The sequence below is a fragment of the Ursus americanus genome, chromosome 8 (genome assembly GCF_024610735.1).
Source record: "Ursus americanus isolate L20-20 chromosome 8, mUrsAme1.1.p, whole genome shotgun sequence".
In the NCBI taxonomy this organism is placed as follows: domain Eukaryota; kingdom Metazoa; phylum Chordata; class Mammalia; order Carnivora; family Ursidae; genus Ursus; species Ursus americanus.
The window spans coordinates 8,852,085-8,865,072 of NC_142134.1; the positions used below are offsets into that span (position 1 = coordinate 8,852,085).

A 12,988-nucleotide genomic window follows, 5' to 3' on the forward strand; every position below is an offset into this window, starting at 1 on the left:
AGAAATCCCTGGAAGAAAGAAGGATGAAAGAAAGCAGCAAAATTCCCTAAGTAGATTTTTTTTTAAATCTTTTTTTATCTCCATTTTTTAGACTGAAACCCTAGTCTCTGATTTTAGACGCAAGAAGAAGAGAGAAGATGTTGGTTTCCACCTATTGTCTCTGAAGGCTCAGCAGCCCTCCTCCAGGTGTGGTCTGTGAGCCTCCAGCATCCGGGGCACCCACCAGAAGCTCATCAGAAATGCACATTGATTGGCCTCATCCCCGGTCTGTCCCTCCTACCAAGTCAGAATCGCGGGATCCTGAAGTCATTTGCATATTAAAGTGGGAAGTGATCCGCAACAGGTATTTCCCCAGAGGTGGGCTCCGGACCAGCAGGATCAGCTTCACCTGGGAACGTGGTAGAAATGCCGATTCTTCACCCTGCGCTGGACCAACTAAAGCAGAAACTGTGGGGGTGGGGCTCAGTAATCTACTTTCAGCAGCTCTCCAGAAGATTCTGGTGCTCACTAAAGTTTGAGAACCGCTGGTCTAAAATGCAAAGACAAGCACAATTCAGCACATTTGTCATGAAAATGGAGAAAGGGTAACTAGTATATCCCAGATTGTATTATGTAGAATAAGGTATTGATAGATTTTCTTTAAATAAAGGGGCGCATGGCCAAATATATTTGGGAAATACATAGTTAAAACTTATTTTTTTAAAGATTTTATTCATTTATTTGTCAGAGAGAGAGAGCACAAGCAGAGGGAGCACAGGCAATGGGAGAGGCAGGCTCCCTGCTGAGCAAGGAGCCTGATGAGGGACCCGATCTCAGGACCCTGGGATCATGACCTGAGCTGAAGGCAGACGCTTAACCAACTGAGCCACTCAAGCATCCCTAGTTAAAACTTAAGTATTTTTATTCTTCGTGACAAGACTATCAGCTTAAATGTGCATTGTGAATTTCTGAGACAGTCAATAGCAATTCTCAAATTTATTTTGGAACAAGGCTTAAAATTTAAGCTCTTCATTCATTCTCATATTTCATAAAAGGTCTCATTTTCTGAACCAAGGATTAACAAGTTGAATCTGTTTTTTGACTAATGTATCTTATTATCTCTTCAAGAAAAGGCTAGATAGGTCCTTTGTAGCTCTCGACGTTCACATACACAATCTCATTCGAGCATTGTGACAGCTCTCCAATACACTGGAGAACTATCCTCCGAGAGGGTGAAAGGACACACTAATGAAAAACAAAACAAAACAAAAAACCACAGGCTCAACCAAGTTCTGTAGCTTTTCCAAGATTAGAAGGCTCTTAAGTGAGGGAACACAGTCAAAGAAGTTGGTCTACTGGTCCATTGTGCTGGGTGCCAGTCCAGGAGAAGCTCTAAAACATCACAGGAAACATTATGAGACGGAGAGAATTGTAATTTACTAGGGCAGTTCTTGAGGCGAGAACTCCATGGGGATTGATGGGATTCTTCGATAAGCAGCTTAGAATCAGGGACAGAGACTCCTAAGGGAGATTCTGGAGCAAGACCAGCTGAATCCTGGCTCAGGGCTCCTTTGCTGAGTGGGGTGGACGACTATGAGGGAGAGCTAAGTGGGTCAGAGCATTTTAGGGGTGGCTCTCTACTTCCAGGGATTCTACACCTCCTCCTTTCCTGCTAACAAAGCGCTCAGTCTTCCCTCTGCATTAGATGTTGAAGAAAAATAACGGAAGATGCACCACCACTGATTTGGAGATGACCCAAATGCCTGCTTGTTAACTCTTCTGTAATTTCAGGCTGGGCGTGATGGAGACGCTCACACTCACATAGGTCTGTCAGTGCCAGGCCCGTGGTCCACCTAAAGCACGCTGCTCTCTTTAAGCACCTGACACGTGTACTCACATATCATTCCTGTATTCATTATAACCATTCATGCTCTCCTTTGACAACAGCCCAAGTTGGTCTTGAGAGAAAACCGAACTCACACATTTTCCATTGGCTTCCCGTCGTAATTCGCACGAGAGTGAACTTTATCATCATCCTTCCAAGAGATTCCTTAGTGATTTTACCCCCACTTTTTTGTTTTCAGAACACTTCCTTACAACCTGGAACTCAAGCAAGCATTAGTAACCAAGTCATGGTTTTCAAAGAATCTGAAAGGCAAGTCACACAGGTTTCTGACGTAGAATAAATGTAATTGTTAGAAGTCTTAAAACACGCTAGTTCATCAACGTTATTTTAGTTTGAACCAGTTTGAGATCCTAACCACTTAAGTCTTAAGCCATAAAAGCCCATTCACATATTTCATAATATGTCTCATTTTCTGAACAAAGGACTAACAACTTGACTGTAAGAAGCAGGTGTGAGCACTCTTGATAGGTCAAAACCTTAACACCACACAGACAAGTCTATAATTTCTGGGCATGGTACATGGCATGCGTGAATTTTGTTTCAATATGTTTTCCGTAGTGATAGCTTAGAAAGCCAGAGAGCCGTAGCCTACCCAGACTCCCATTCCTAGTGGCAGAAGTATTTGCTGATGATTGAAAGGTCATACAAAACAGATGTGAGGGCAGCTGGATTTTCCAGCTATGCTTTAGTGGACTCAGCAGCGGTGCCTGCCATTACCAAACAGCAGAGAGATTTTGTTTCAATTGAGCGAAAAAAAAGAATCTTAGGCAACCTTGTCAGAATAATCGGACATATGTGCAGTTTCTCACCGAGGCCTCACCTTTTCCATCCTCCACTCTTCACACTCACAGCCTGGAATTAACTGCATCACACAGCAATGAGCTGGGTGCTGGCCACCCTGACTTGCTTTCCCACATCTTATAAATAGTACTGTTGACCTGTGTGGGCACAAGTCGCTTTCACCGCAGTTCCTGCGGCCTTCTCATTTGTTCGGTGTTAGCTATGCCTCCAGCCGACTTTCGGTATTCCTGGGATTCTTTGCAATGCGGAGAAAGCACAAAGAACAGCAAACGGACAGGGCTAGCCAGGGCATGAATATCACCTGGGACGGGCCCATGGTCCGATGGCAGACGCCTGTGCGGCAGGCAAGTGCGCAGGTCAGACGGATACGCCTTTTAAGTTTGTACACAGTCTGTCAAAATTAAGTAATTTCTAAACCTGTCCTTTCCTAACGGAACATATGAGAATTGTCCCTTATTAATAAAAGAGACTGTAAGACAATGTGGATGAAATGGTAAATGTTCTCTCTAATCTAGTAAGGAGTCTAAGTGTGAGCTTTGCCGCTTAATAACTGTATGTTTTTCGAGAATTATTTCTCAGAGTTTTCATTTTCTCATCTCTAGTATTTGGGTTAAAAATAGTTGACTCTCCGTTTCTCCAGATATTAGAACCTTACAGGGAATTAGCGTACCCTAGCATGACAGCTAATATCCACACGAAGTAGAGGACGGTATAAGAAATGTAAGTTATTGTTATAATCCACTGGGCTTGATCCTTCATGGTTTAGTTTACTGTGAAGGGGAAATCATTAATCTCTTTGCTTTCCATTACTGAATGTGAAAATAATCTATTTTTCTATATGATAGGGTTTGGGGTTTATACCAAAAAACTTCCTGTTAACAGTAATCCCAATTAATACAAACCTCCAATTAAGAATGTCTTATTCATTTTAACTGTAGGGGGAAAAACCCTTTGGTTATATCTTAGTATACATCTGATAAATCTCTTAAATACTCAGAACTTCCATTATAGTGGATGTTTAGGGGTAGACCTTGAAAAACACAATCAATGCTACATTATGTTTACTTTGCATATTGAATTAACAGAGGATTTTTGACAATAAAGGATGAAGTTAGAAGACTTTCTTTGGGTTTCCAGTTCACCAACAATAATGGAGGTTTTGATTTAGTTAAAAATGTAAAGTTTTCGTTTTGTACCCAGATGTGCCTATTATCAATGTATTGATCTTCACTTCCAAGTTCATCCTTCAGAACCTGTCCCGTGATAGTGACCTGGACTCTTCAAGCGTTTCTCCTTTACAGTGAGCGGTGTTAAGCTTTGCCAACTGTCAGCCAAGGGAGACAAAGGAATAGTGCAGAAGTCAAGAGCTTCTCTTCCTGGTTCCAGGTGCTGCATTTTGCTTTTCCTTCTCCAGCTGCCTGATTCATCCATGGGGCCTGAGGTGGGGGGCATCTGGTGGAGCTCTGCCCCAGCTGAGCTTCCAGAACGCACAGTTCCTCAGTGACTTCACATCCCTGCCCTGGGCCAGTGACCGCCTTGCCGCAGTTCTCTCGATGTGGATACTGTGTATTTTAGGACATAGCGACACTCCAACTTCCTGTGCACACCCACCCACCTAAACTTGGTAACCTAACCTGGGATTACCTGTGTTCTGGAGGGTTGTTTCTTTGTTCCTGGTAACTGAAGAACAGCTCTGGCCGGCCTCAGCAACCAGAGAACTTCTCTGTCATTCAGTGGGCTGCAATCACAGTTTCTCCAACAAAGTCTGACCTCCAGCCATGGAGAAGGGTACTCATTGGAAGGTTGTTCTTCCTTGGGTCCTCTCTCTCAATCTTAGGTTGCCCTTTGAGTTCTCTTTACATATTCACAATTATTCTCCTATCATAGCTTAATAATTCTTTAAACGTCTCCTGCTAAGTTCGGTATGATTTCGGCCTCCTGATTGGACCCAATCTGATCCACCAGGTATAATCAAACACACTTCCCTCCAAGCCCTAATTTATACTCTCACCATCTTTGTTAAAGATCATCCAGAACTTCTGGACAGTCAGACATAAGCAAACTCATAGATTCACATCATTGATTAATACCTTTTCTTGGGGCAGAAGTCCTGGGTTCACTTTGGTGCCTCTCAACTTTTTATTAAGTTCATTTTTATCTAAAGCATTTATAGTACCAGAAAAATTATTAAGCAGTAGTGTAATAATTTCACAAAGCAGAACAAATGATAAGTTTCAGTTGATAAATCTAGGATTACTTTAATTTATATTTCAAAGTTCCTACTTGCCAAGCTCCAAGAATTTGTCTCTTCTCCATTTCATTCAACTGAGGAAGCTTGAGATTGTCAGGATTCTCAAGCAAACAGGAATAGAGAAAACGTCTGGGGTCGGATGACCTCTATATATGCTCACCTAAGCAAAGACTTCTACTTACACAAAAACTAATATTGGTATGATAAGTCACCGGAGTTCAAGTTACTTTCCTATTTACCAAGGGAAGTTTGGCATATCAGTGATACACTAGGGGAAAAAAAATCAAAAGACAGCTCTGAAGATATTATAGTCTACTAAAATACTTTAAACGAACAATGGTATTTTTGAGTAAGTGCTTAGAATAGCACCAGCTGTGTGTGCTTTACAAGCAAAGGAAAAAAGGGGGGGACAAAGAAGAAAAAACAAACCTAAGTATATTTGAACCAGAGAGCAAATGTGACAATTAGAACACGATGAAAAACTAATTTGGAACCCAGTTATTAAACAGAAACTTTGTCCTTTTGAAACACGGATGCCTTAGAGACCGTGTCAATCAATCCGCGGGCCTGGCACAGAAGTCATTTTCCTTGGGAACTACATTGCCTGAAGAGAAATGGAAAAATTATACTCTCTGTGAATTATAAATTGTTTTATTTTTCTCCCTGAGGTCAGCGATCAGTGGTTTTGTGACATGGAAATGCTTTATTCTTCCACACTAAGCAATGGCTCCAAGCTTTATTGTATGTGATTACACGCCGTTACAAGCACAAGGAAAAGAATTGCCTTCTTGGCCAACTTTCATTAATAGGGCTCCCCCAGTGCTCTGCCTTTAGTGCCAATCACTAAACACACCTTGTTTTCCTCAACTCTGGGTTCAAGGTGTGGAAGCCACACCTTTCTTGTTAATCATTGATGTAATCTCACCACCTCCTCAGACAGTTTCTAAATCATGGAATAAAGAGTAAAAGTTCAGTAATATTATGCCATAGACAAATGGTTTGTTCTAAACTCTCCTCATAAAATGAACAGTTGAGTGAATCAGACACTTGCCACATTAAAAATACCTTTGCATATCTCCTTAGTATAATAAACATACAGGCTACGTTTGACTTTTGGAGGGAAAGGGATTCTTTCACAACATTTTGGGCTCGGCACTTTCCGAGTTAAATGCTCTCATTCATAAGTACAACACAAAACTGTATCAGTCTGAGATTTCGGTTGGGTAGCCATGCGTCCTAGCCCCTTTCCTCTTTTAAATTTTAAATACTGCAAAGGAACCATTTTCCCTGTGCGGCTCCCACACTCGGGATGAAACCTTCTCTGCGGAATTTTGGCACCCTATTAATTAGTGGTTATGAGTGGGAGCTGCTCTCTCTCAGCAACTCCTATTCTGCCATCAGTCAAGTGTGATTCTGTAATAAATTCCCACGAAGCAAACTATTTCTGGTAATTCTCCCTAATTAACACCAGGCCCGCTAATAATACATCAGTACCTATGTGTTTCTGATATAACCAAGATCTTGTCTGAGAGTACTCAAAAAGGGAAACCGCTAACCTAAATTAAGCTTTTGCTGGCAAAAAGGATTTTATATGTAGTTCTGTAAGCAAACCTTTGATAATCTTATATTGGGGACATTTTGACCAGAAAACACTGAACGACAGGGAGGCTTGTTTCTGGTTTGAGCACTGAATGGGGATTTATTGTGAACACACACTGTCGAGTCTTAAGCCTATAAATCTTGCACTGGATTACTGTTTCTTAACGAAGGAATGACAGATCTCTTATTTTGTTGGTGCATTTTAATGTGCAATGACGTGATTGATAGAAACCAAACAGCAGCTATTAAAATGTCAAATGCAGACTTGATGCCCTTATAAGTTTGGCTTCTGGAGTTTAATATACTGTGAGCAAATAGACTTGAATTTGTCTTTTATTTCCAATATACAGCCTGCAACAGGAACATTCCTCTTAACTTTATACAGTTGGAAAAAAAATCTTACTCAAACCAATAAACAAATGAGGACTAGATGAGCCTACCTAGTTAGAGAAAAGTTAACTAATGAGATTGGGATGAGTTAACCATGAAGTAACGTACCCTGGTTGATTAAAGCGTGAAAATGTAGATGATGACTTATGTTGTTTCAATATGATACAATACAGTGCTTGATACAACAGGTTATTCCAATAAACTGTTTCAGCGGTAAATATTTTCTAAAACAATGGGGCTTATTTATGTATTAATTTACAAACACGTATCGTGTACATGCTACATGCAGAGCATAAAAATGGATTAAAGTAGAACAAATGTGACAATCTTTTCAAATGTTTTGTTTCTGGGACATTTTGATAGGCGAATATCATAAAAGTGGGATTCTCCCAAGAATCACTACTTCTTTTCCTGTCCTGTGAACACTATTTTATTCCCATGACGACTCCAATGGAAACCAATTGCACCCAACAAAGAAAAACCAGGAGAGCTTGCTTTTATCACTGCAGCCACTTATTTATTGAATATGTGCACATTAAGGTATTACTATACTGATTATATTTCTCACGTGGTTTTTAATTAGAAAATGGATCCAAAAGCAAAACAGTACAGATGTATACAAACGTAAAAATGTAAAGAAACAGAAATTAGAGATTAACAGATAAGGCAAATGATACTTTGAGAATCCAAACCCAATACCTTAAAACATTTGGAGGAGAAGGATGACAAACTGAAGCCAGACTAGACTTGTGTCAAATTATTCACCGTTTTCCCTTCCCTTATGTCAGAAAAGCCTCTCCTTTCAATAGAGATGATTTAAAAAGCTCTAAGCTTCACAGAAATGTGAATATAACACTAGATTCAAACTTGTACAAGGGAGAGGAAGGAATTATTGTCTATGAAAGTGGTCCTAATATACTACCCCTTGAAAACGGCACCATGAAAACATTTCTGTTGTAGATAATTTCAACCATAGGCTACACTAATATTTTGAAGATTCAACCTCTTATTTCTATTTGTCTTCATACTGTGACCAAATGACTAGGCTTTAGTTTTAGACTCTAAATGTAACCTGAATCAACAAGAAATATGCATGCTCCTGTAAGCATAAGCAGCGGGGATCCTCTCTAGGCTGCCACTCCAGCGGGCAACACTCAGCCCTTGTAAGTCTGGGAAAATGTTATAAATTGGAACCTATTGCTACTATTTTGAATCTGGGAAATATAAGTAAGGGATGTTTAAGAGTCATATACTGTAATTTTAATCTGTATCATACTAAGTACAGCATTCCAAAATATACATCAAGAAAGGCTAAAAGTAAATGCTCTACAGCAAAGAGGTAATAATTAAAAAAATGCTACTGACATGGAATATTTATAATCAGAAAAATAAATATTCAGGGAGCTCACCAGAAGAATAAAGTGCTCTGCCAGTTATTTTAAGATTAACGCTGGTGTATTAAATATGGCATTCATTCCCCACTGGAAAATACAGAGATTCTTCTGGGTTATAGTCAATATTTATTTCACAGGATTAACTGGTTTAGAACATATATAAAGCTTTGCCACAAAGGAAAAGGGCAAAGCACAGAATGATAAATTAGGAAGCAATGTTATCTTTTTAGGGATAAAACTGAGAGGAATGCAACATTATGCTCCATGAATAATGTGCACTAAAAAAAGTCTAATAAAAACAACATCCTTAATGTAATGTAACTTAGCAAGAAATCCAGGTCAAATAAAATTCTGGAAAGGAAATACCCAAATGCCACTGACTTTTCAAATACTATCTTGGCATAGAACCTATAAAGGCAAAACTAAACAACCAACAACAACAACAACAAAAATTATCTCTACTACATCCAAACAAAACCACCGATTTATTTTATATTGTGTAAAGCAAGAGGCTGACCCGAAGCTGTGTGACAACGCACATCAGCCAGCACGGACTCTACAGGTGGTTTCAGCAGCAATCGAGAAATACTGCACAATGCAGTTCCAGCACTTTATTTCAAGAGTAAAACTTCCTGCCTCCCTACAGATGCAGGGTGAGGAGGTAGTTCGGGGTTGCTACTGGTGAAGCCACTTCATGTCACCCTTCTCATGCTTTGACTCCCAGTTAATTATTATCTGCATATAAGAGAAATCTGCTAGACCATAAATTAACAGCTTTCAGGACAGATGCCTTGAAAAGTTCTTAGGGAGGTTAAACAAATATTAGAGCCTAAAACCTCCCTCTACAACAAACATCACACAATGGAAATGAAGTCGTTCGTGAGTTACGGGGCAGGGAGGACTTGGGGTTGTCTCAACTTTAAAAGCCCCTTGCCCCAGACATATTGGTATTTTACCTTAGTGGGATCACGGGCTTTCCTCCATTCCGGAAACAAAGAGAAAAACTGTCAAATGTCAAAATCTGTTTTCTCACAATTTCACAACTGTTGTTCACGTCTTCATGGGTTATCTATATAATTTTTTCCCCAAATAAAACAAATAACAAGCCAATGTGAGTAACTGATCACGTTCCCCTCCTATACTATCAATCTCTGGGAATAAAAGCTTTCCAAACTTCATGATCACATTTGGAAGTGGTTTATTTATTACTAAGAGAGAACTACTAAAAGAAAAAAAAAACAAAAACAAAAAACAATCCTTAGATTCTATCACAACCCCAAGTCAATCTTTTACTTTTCTAATGTAGAACTAAAGAAAAAATTATTCTGCAAAGAGAGTTCTAAAACCTTTATCAGTCAGTAATACAAATCTGAAACTGATCTAATGGATTCACTGTCTGAAAAGGGGAGAATTTTTAACAATTCTGATTACAGTCCTCAGATTTCCCATAATTCCTAACTTCACTCTTTTCTACTAACTCTCTTGACCTCAGCATGAGGGAAGGGGAAAAAATGGGAGTTTGACTAATACAGGTGATAAAACATATACAATGAACAGAACTGGTTATATTTCAATAAAAGGCAAATATTTGAAATTAGTAAGCAATGTGGTGGCTTTTTTGGGGGGTGGATGAGAGAAATATGTAACATCTCTTATTGGCATGGCACATTTTGATGGAAAATCTTATTAGTCTTACCTACTGGAATGATCAGTAAGACCAAAAAAAGCACATACAGTTTTTTTTTTTTAAACTGATACCTACTACTGATAAAATTCTGTTTAAACTCCTATTTCCTCTTTTAAAGATAAGCACTATTTTTTTAAAAATACATTTTACTTATTGATAGAGTGTAAGGCAATTTTCATTGCCTTTTACAGATTTACTCAGAACTACCTAACAAGGAAAGAAAGTATAATTAATTCAGCATAGATGTTAGAGGTTTTTATTCTAAAATTTAATTCTTCACTAATTTATTCTATGATGAATTTAATAGTCAACCAGGAAATTAGTTTTTATAAAAGTTATTTTATGGGCAGAAAATACAGGAAAAAAGTAATCATAAATGCGAAACTGTCTCTTTACTTTATGAAGCCAAATATTTCCTCATAGACTTGGTTTTTAAAGCTGGAATTTATCCCTTCAGGGCTACTATTATTTTTCAAAATTCCTATAAGTATTAAATCTAAAAATTAATTGGTAATTCCGATTTTCCTCTTTCTCTTCGAATTTCTTCTCCACCCCTGAACTGTTGACTTTCAAAAATTCACAGAATGGGCATGTTTCTTGCAAAGTGGCTTGTCCTTCTTGGAGAAAAAGGTCTGACCTTCCAAACTTTCACAACATACCTGAAAAAGAAGATATTATTTAAAAGAATATCATTATTTTATCAAATATGCCTAAAAGGGGAAAATGACTTTTCATTTGGTGGATAAGACAAAGCACTTCATTGGTTGTATTAGACACTCTGACATTTAATGATTACTATGATATTTCATGTAATATTTCAAAAGCAACGAAGAATGACTTTTTCCTAGAATGCATTCTAATTTATTTAAATCACTGATCATTATTTTTCTTTACTAGGCCCTTATAAGAAAATACATAAAGAGGTCACATTAAACTAATTTCTCTTCCCAAATGCTCATCAATGATCTAAATTTGCCTCCTGTTGTAGGGAACCAAAGCACTCAAAATGAAAACACAATACAAATGATTTGCCAAATATTTCTAAACCTCCAAACACACGGGCATGGAATACCTGAGAATTCTTTTTAATTCATTTCTTGTTCCTTATAGTAAAAACCCTGGTCAACATCTGGCTACTGGATGATTAGATAGTCTACTTCCTATCTGTATTTATGTCTTCTTGTCTTTCTTATTGCCTTTCTTAAGTACAATAGTATAATGGAGCAGCTCTACCAGAGAACAGGAGAAAGCGAATCTGCTAAAAAGTTGTTGTATTTTATAGAGCTCATGAAGTCTAAGAGATGGAAGAGATAAACAAGATCAATTTAAGAATCAACCAGGTAATGTTTGGGGAAATCATTTGACTTCAATTAACATTACTTTTTCCCTTCATACAATGGGTATTGAAAACTATTTGACATATTAAATCTAATAAAAAAAATCAAAATCTGAACAGAGTATCTTTATTGGATATTTACTTTCTAAATTAAAAAATAATATCTTAAGTGGGCACCTGGGTGACTCAGTCAGTTAGGCAACTGCCTTCAGCTCAGGTCATGATCTCAGAGTCCTGGGATCAAGCCCTGCATTGGGCTCCCTGCTCAGCAGGAAGTCTGCTTCTCCCTTTGCACCTCTCTCCTGCTCATACATGTTCTCTCTCTTTCTCTCTCACTCTCTCTCAAATAAATAAATAAAATCTTTAAAAAAAGTCTTAAGGTAAATGTGAATCTCTACAGCTATTTTCATCATTAAAAATAAAACCAAAAATATTAAAATACCAAACAAAATAGGTAAATATATCATTACATGTTTATTATAGTCTTAAAAAGAAAAAAAATTTTCATGGACTACTGCTAAGGAAGGAAGCAAATCAACATATAGTTTGTTTCTACTCTTAATTCAACAATACGTTTTTAGAATTGTTTGTTTCTATTTCTGGCACTCATGTTTCCAAAAATTACTAAAAACACTCCAATAAAACAGAGTTTAAAAAAAATGTAAAGGACTATTGTTTTAAGAAATATGTAGTTTCTCCTTATAAACACAAACTTATTAAAAATAAGATTTTCTCTAAAGGAATAAGCATCTTATTCTGTGCCAAATACTTCATAAAATGCCAAAACTTTCAATGAACAACTTTCAAAATCACTGTAAAAATACTTTTATGTGTGAAGGACTGAAAGATACAAGAACTGTTATTTCCATTTAGTGCTTAGGCTAAAACTGGCCATACTGTGCTCCTCTAATTTGAAAATAAGAGTTTACTTACTGAGCATACAAAGCAAGTGTCATGCCAGGTATAGCCCAGGGCCTCCAGGAACATGTCGCCAGCTTCTATGGGAAATTCACATCCATGGCATATGGTACCAAAAAGGGCATAATAATCTGTATTGCAGCAGGGTGGGGGTGAGGAGACATAATTTAAACATGTCAAAGCTTTAGAATAATAGTTCCTAGAAAGCAGCAACAAAATTGAAATTAAATGAGAAGATGAAGATAAAGTTACTAGTAGCTGAAAAATGTTCAGAAGACATGTTTGGCTTGAGAAATATGCATAGCATGTTTCAGGTTACCTTTGGGGTAAATATTATTTACATAACTTAATGTCCTTTTTCCATTTTTCCACATAATACTTCTCACCTATCTCCAGCTACTTAAATGTCCAAATACGTATGAAGAATAACTCTGTTCCCTGATCAGTTATCAACAGACATGACTGTTTTAACAAAAGACAAGAGAACGTCCAAAAACCAGCAACACTAAGACTAAAGAATATAAATCAAGAAGAAATATCTGATATCAGCACATTTCATAGAGTATCTGACTTGGTAGGGAAGAAAAAAATGTCACAAGAAATTTCCATGAATAAGTGCCATGACTGGGTTTCTAGCCGGACTGTATCATAACAGTATTAGCCACTACTCTTTTGCTGCGATTTCCTTTCAATCTTATGACTTCATGCCAAAAATCCTTAGCCAGAG

General features: G+C 37.8%; 1 protein-coding gene across 8 annotated transcripts in view; it reads right to left on the reverse strand.

The window, feature by feature from the left end:
- Positions 1-7,421: 7,421 nt before the first annotated feature.
- PDLIM5 (PDZ and LIM domain 5) overlaps positions 7,422-12,988 on the reverse strand; it is a 201,011-nt gene continuing 195,444 nt past the window's right edge. For all 8 annotated transcript variants that reach the window (XM_087863978.1, XM_045792084.2, XM_087863977.1 and 5 more), the window contains 2 exons: positions 12,277-12,392; positions 7,422-10,666 (listed from right to left, as the gene is read on the reverse strand). In XM_087863978.1, the coding sequence (XP_087720104.1) occupies positions 10,577-10,666; positions 12,277-12,392 (206 nt within the window). In that variant the 3' untranslated portion in view covers positions 7,422-10,576. The remainder of the gene's footprint in view (positions 10,667-12,276; positions 12,393-12,988) is intronic.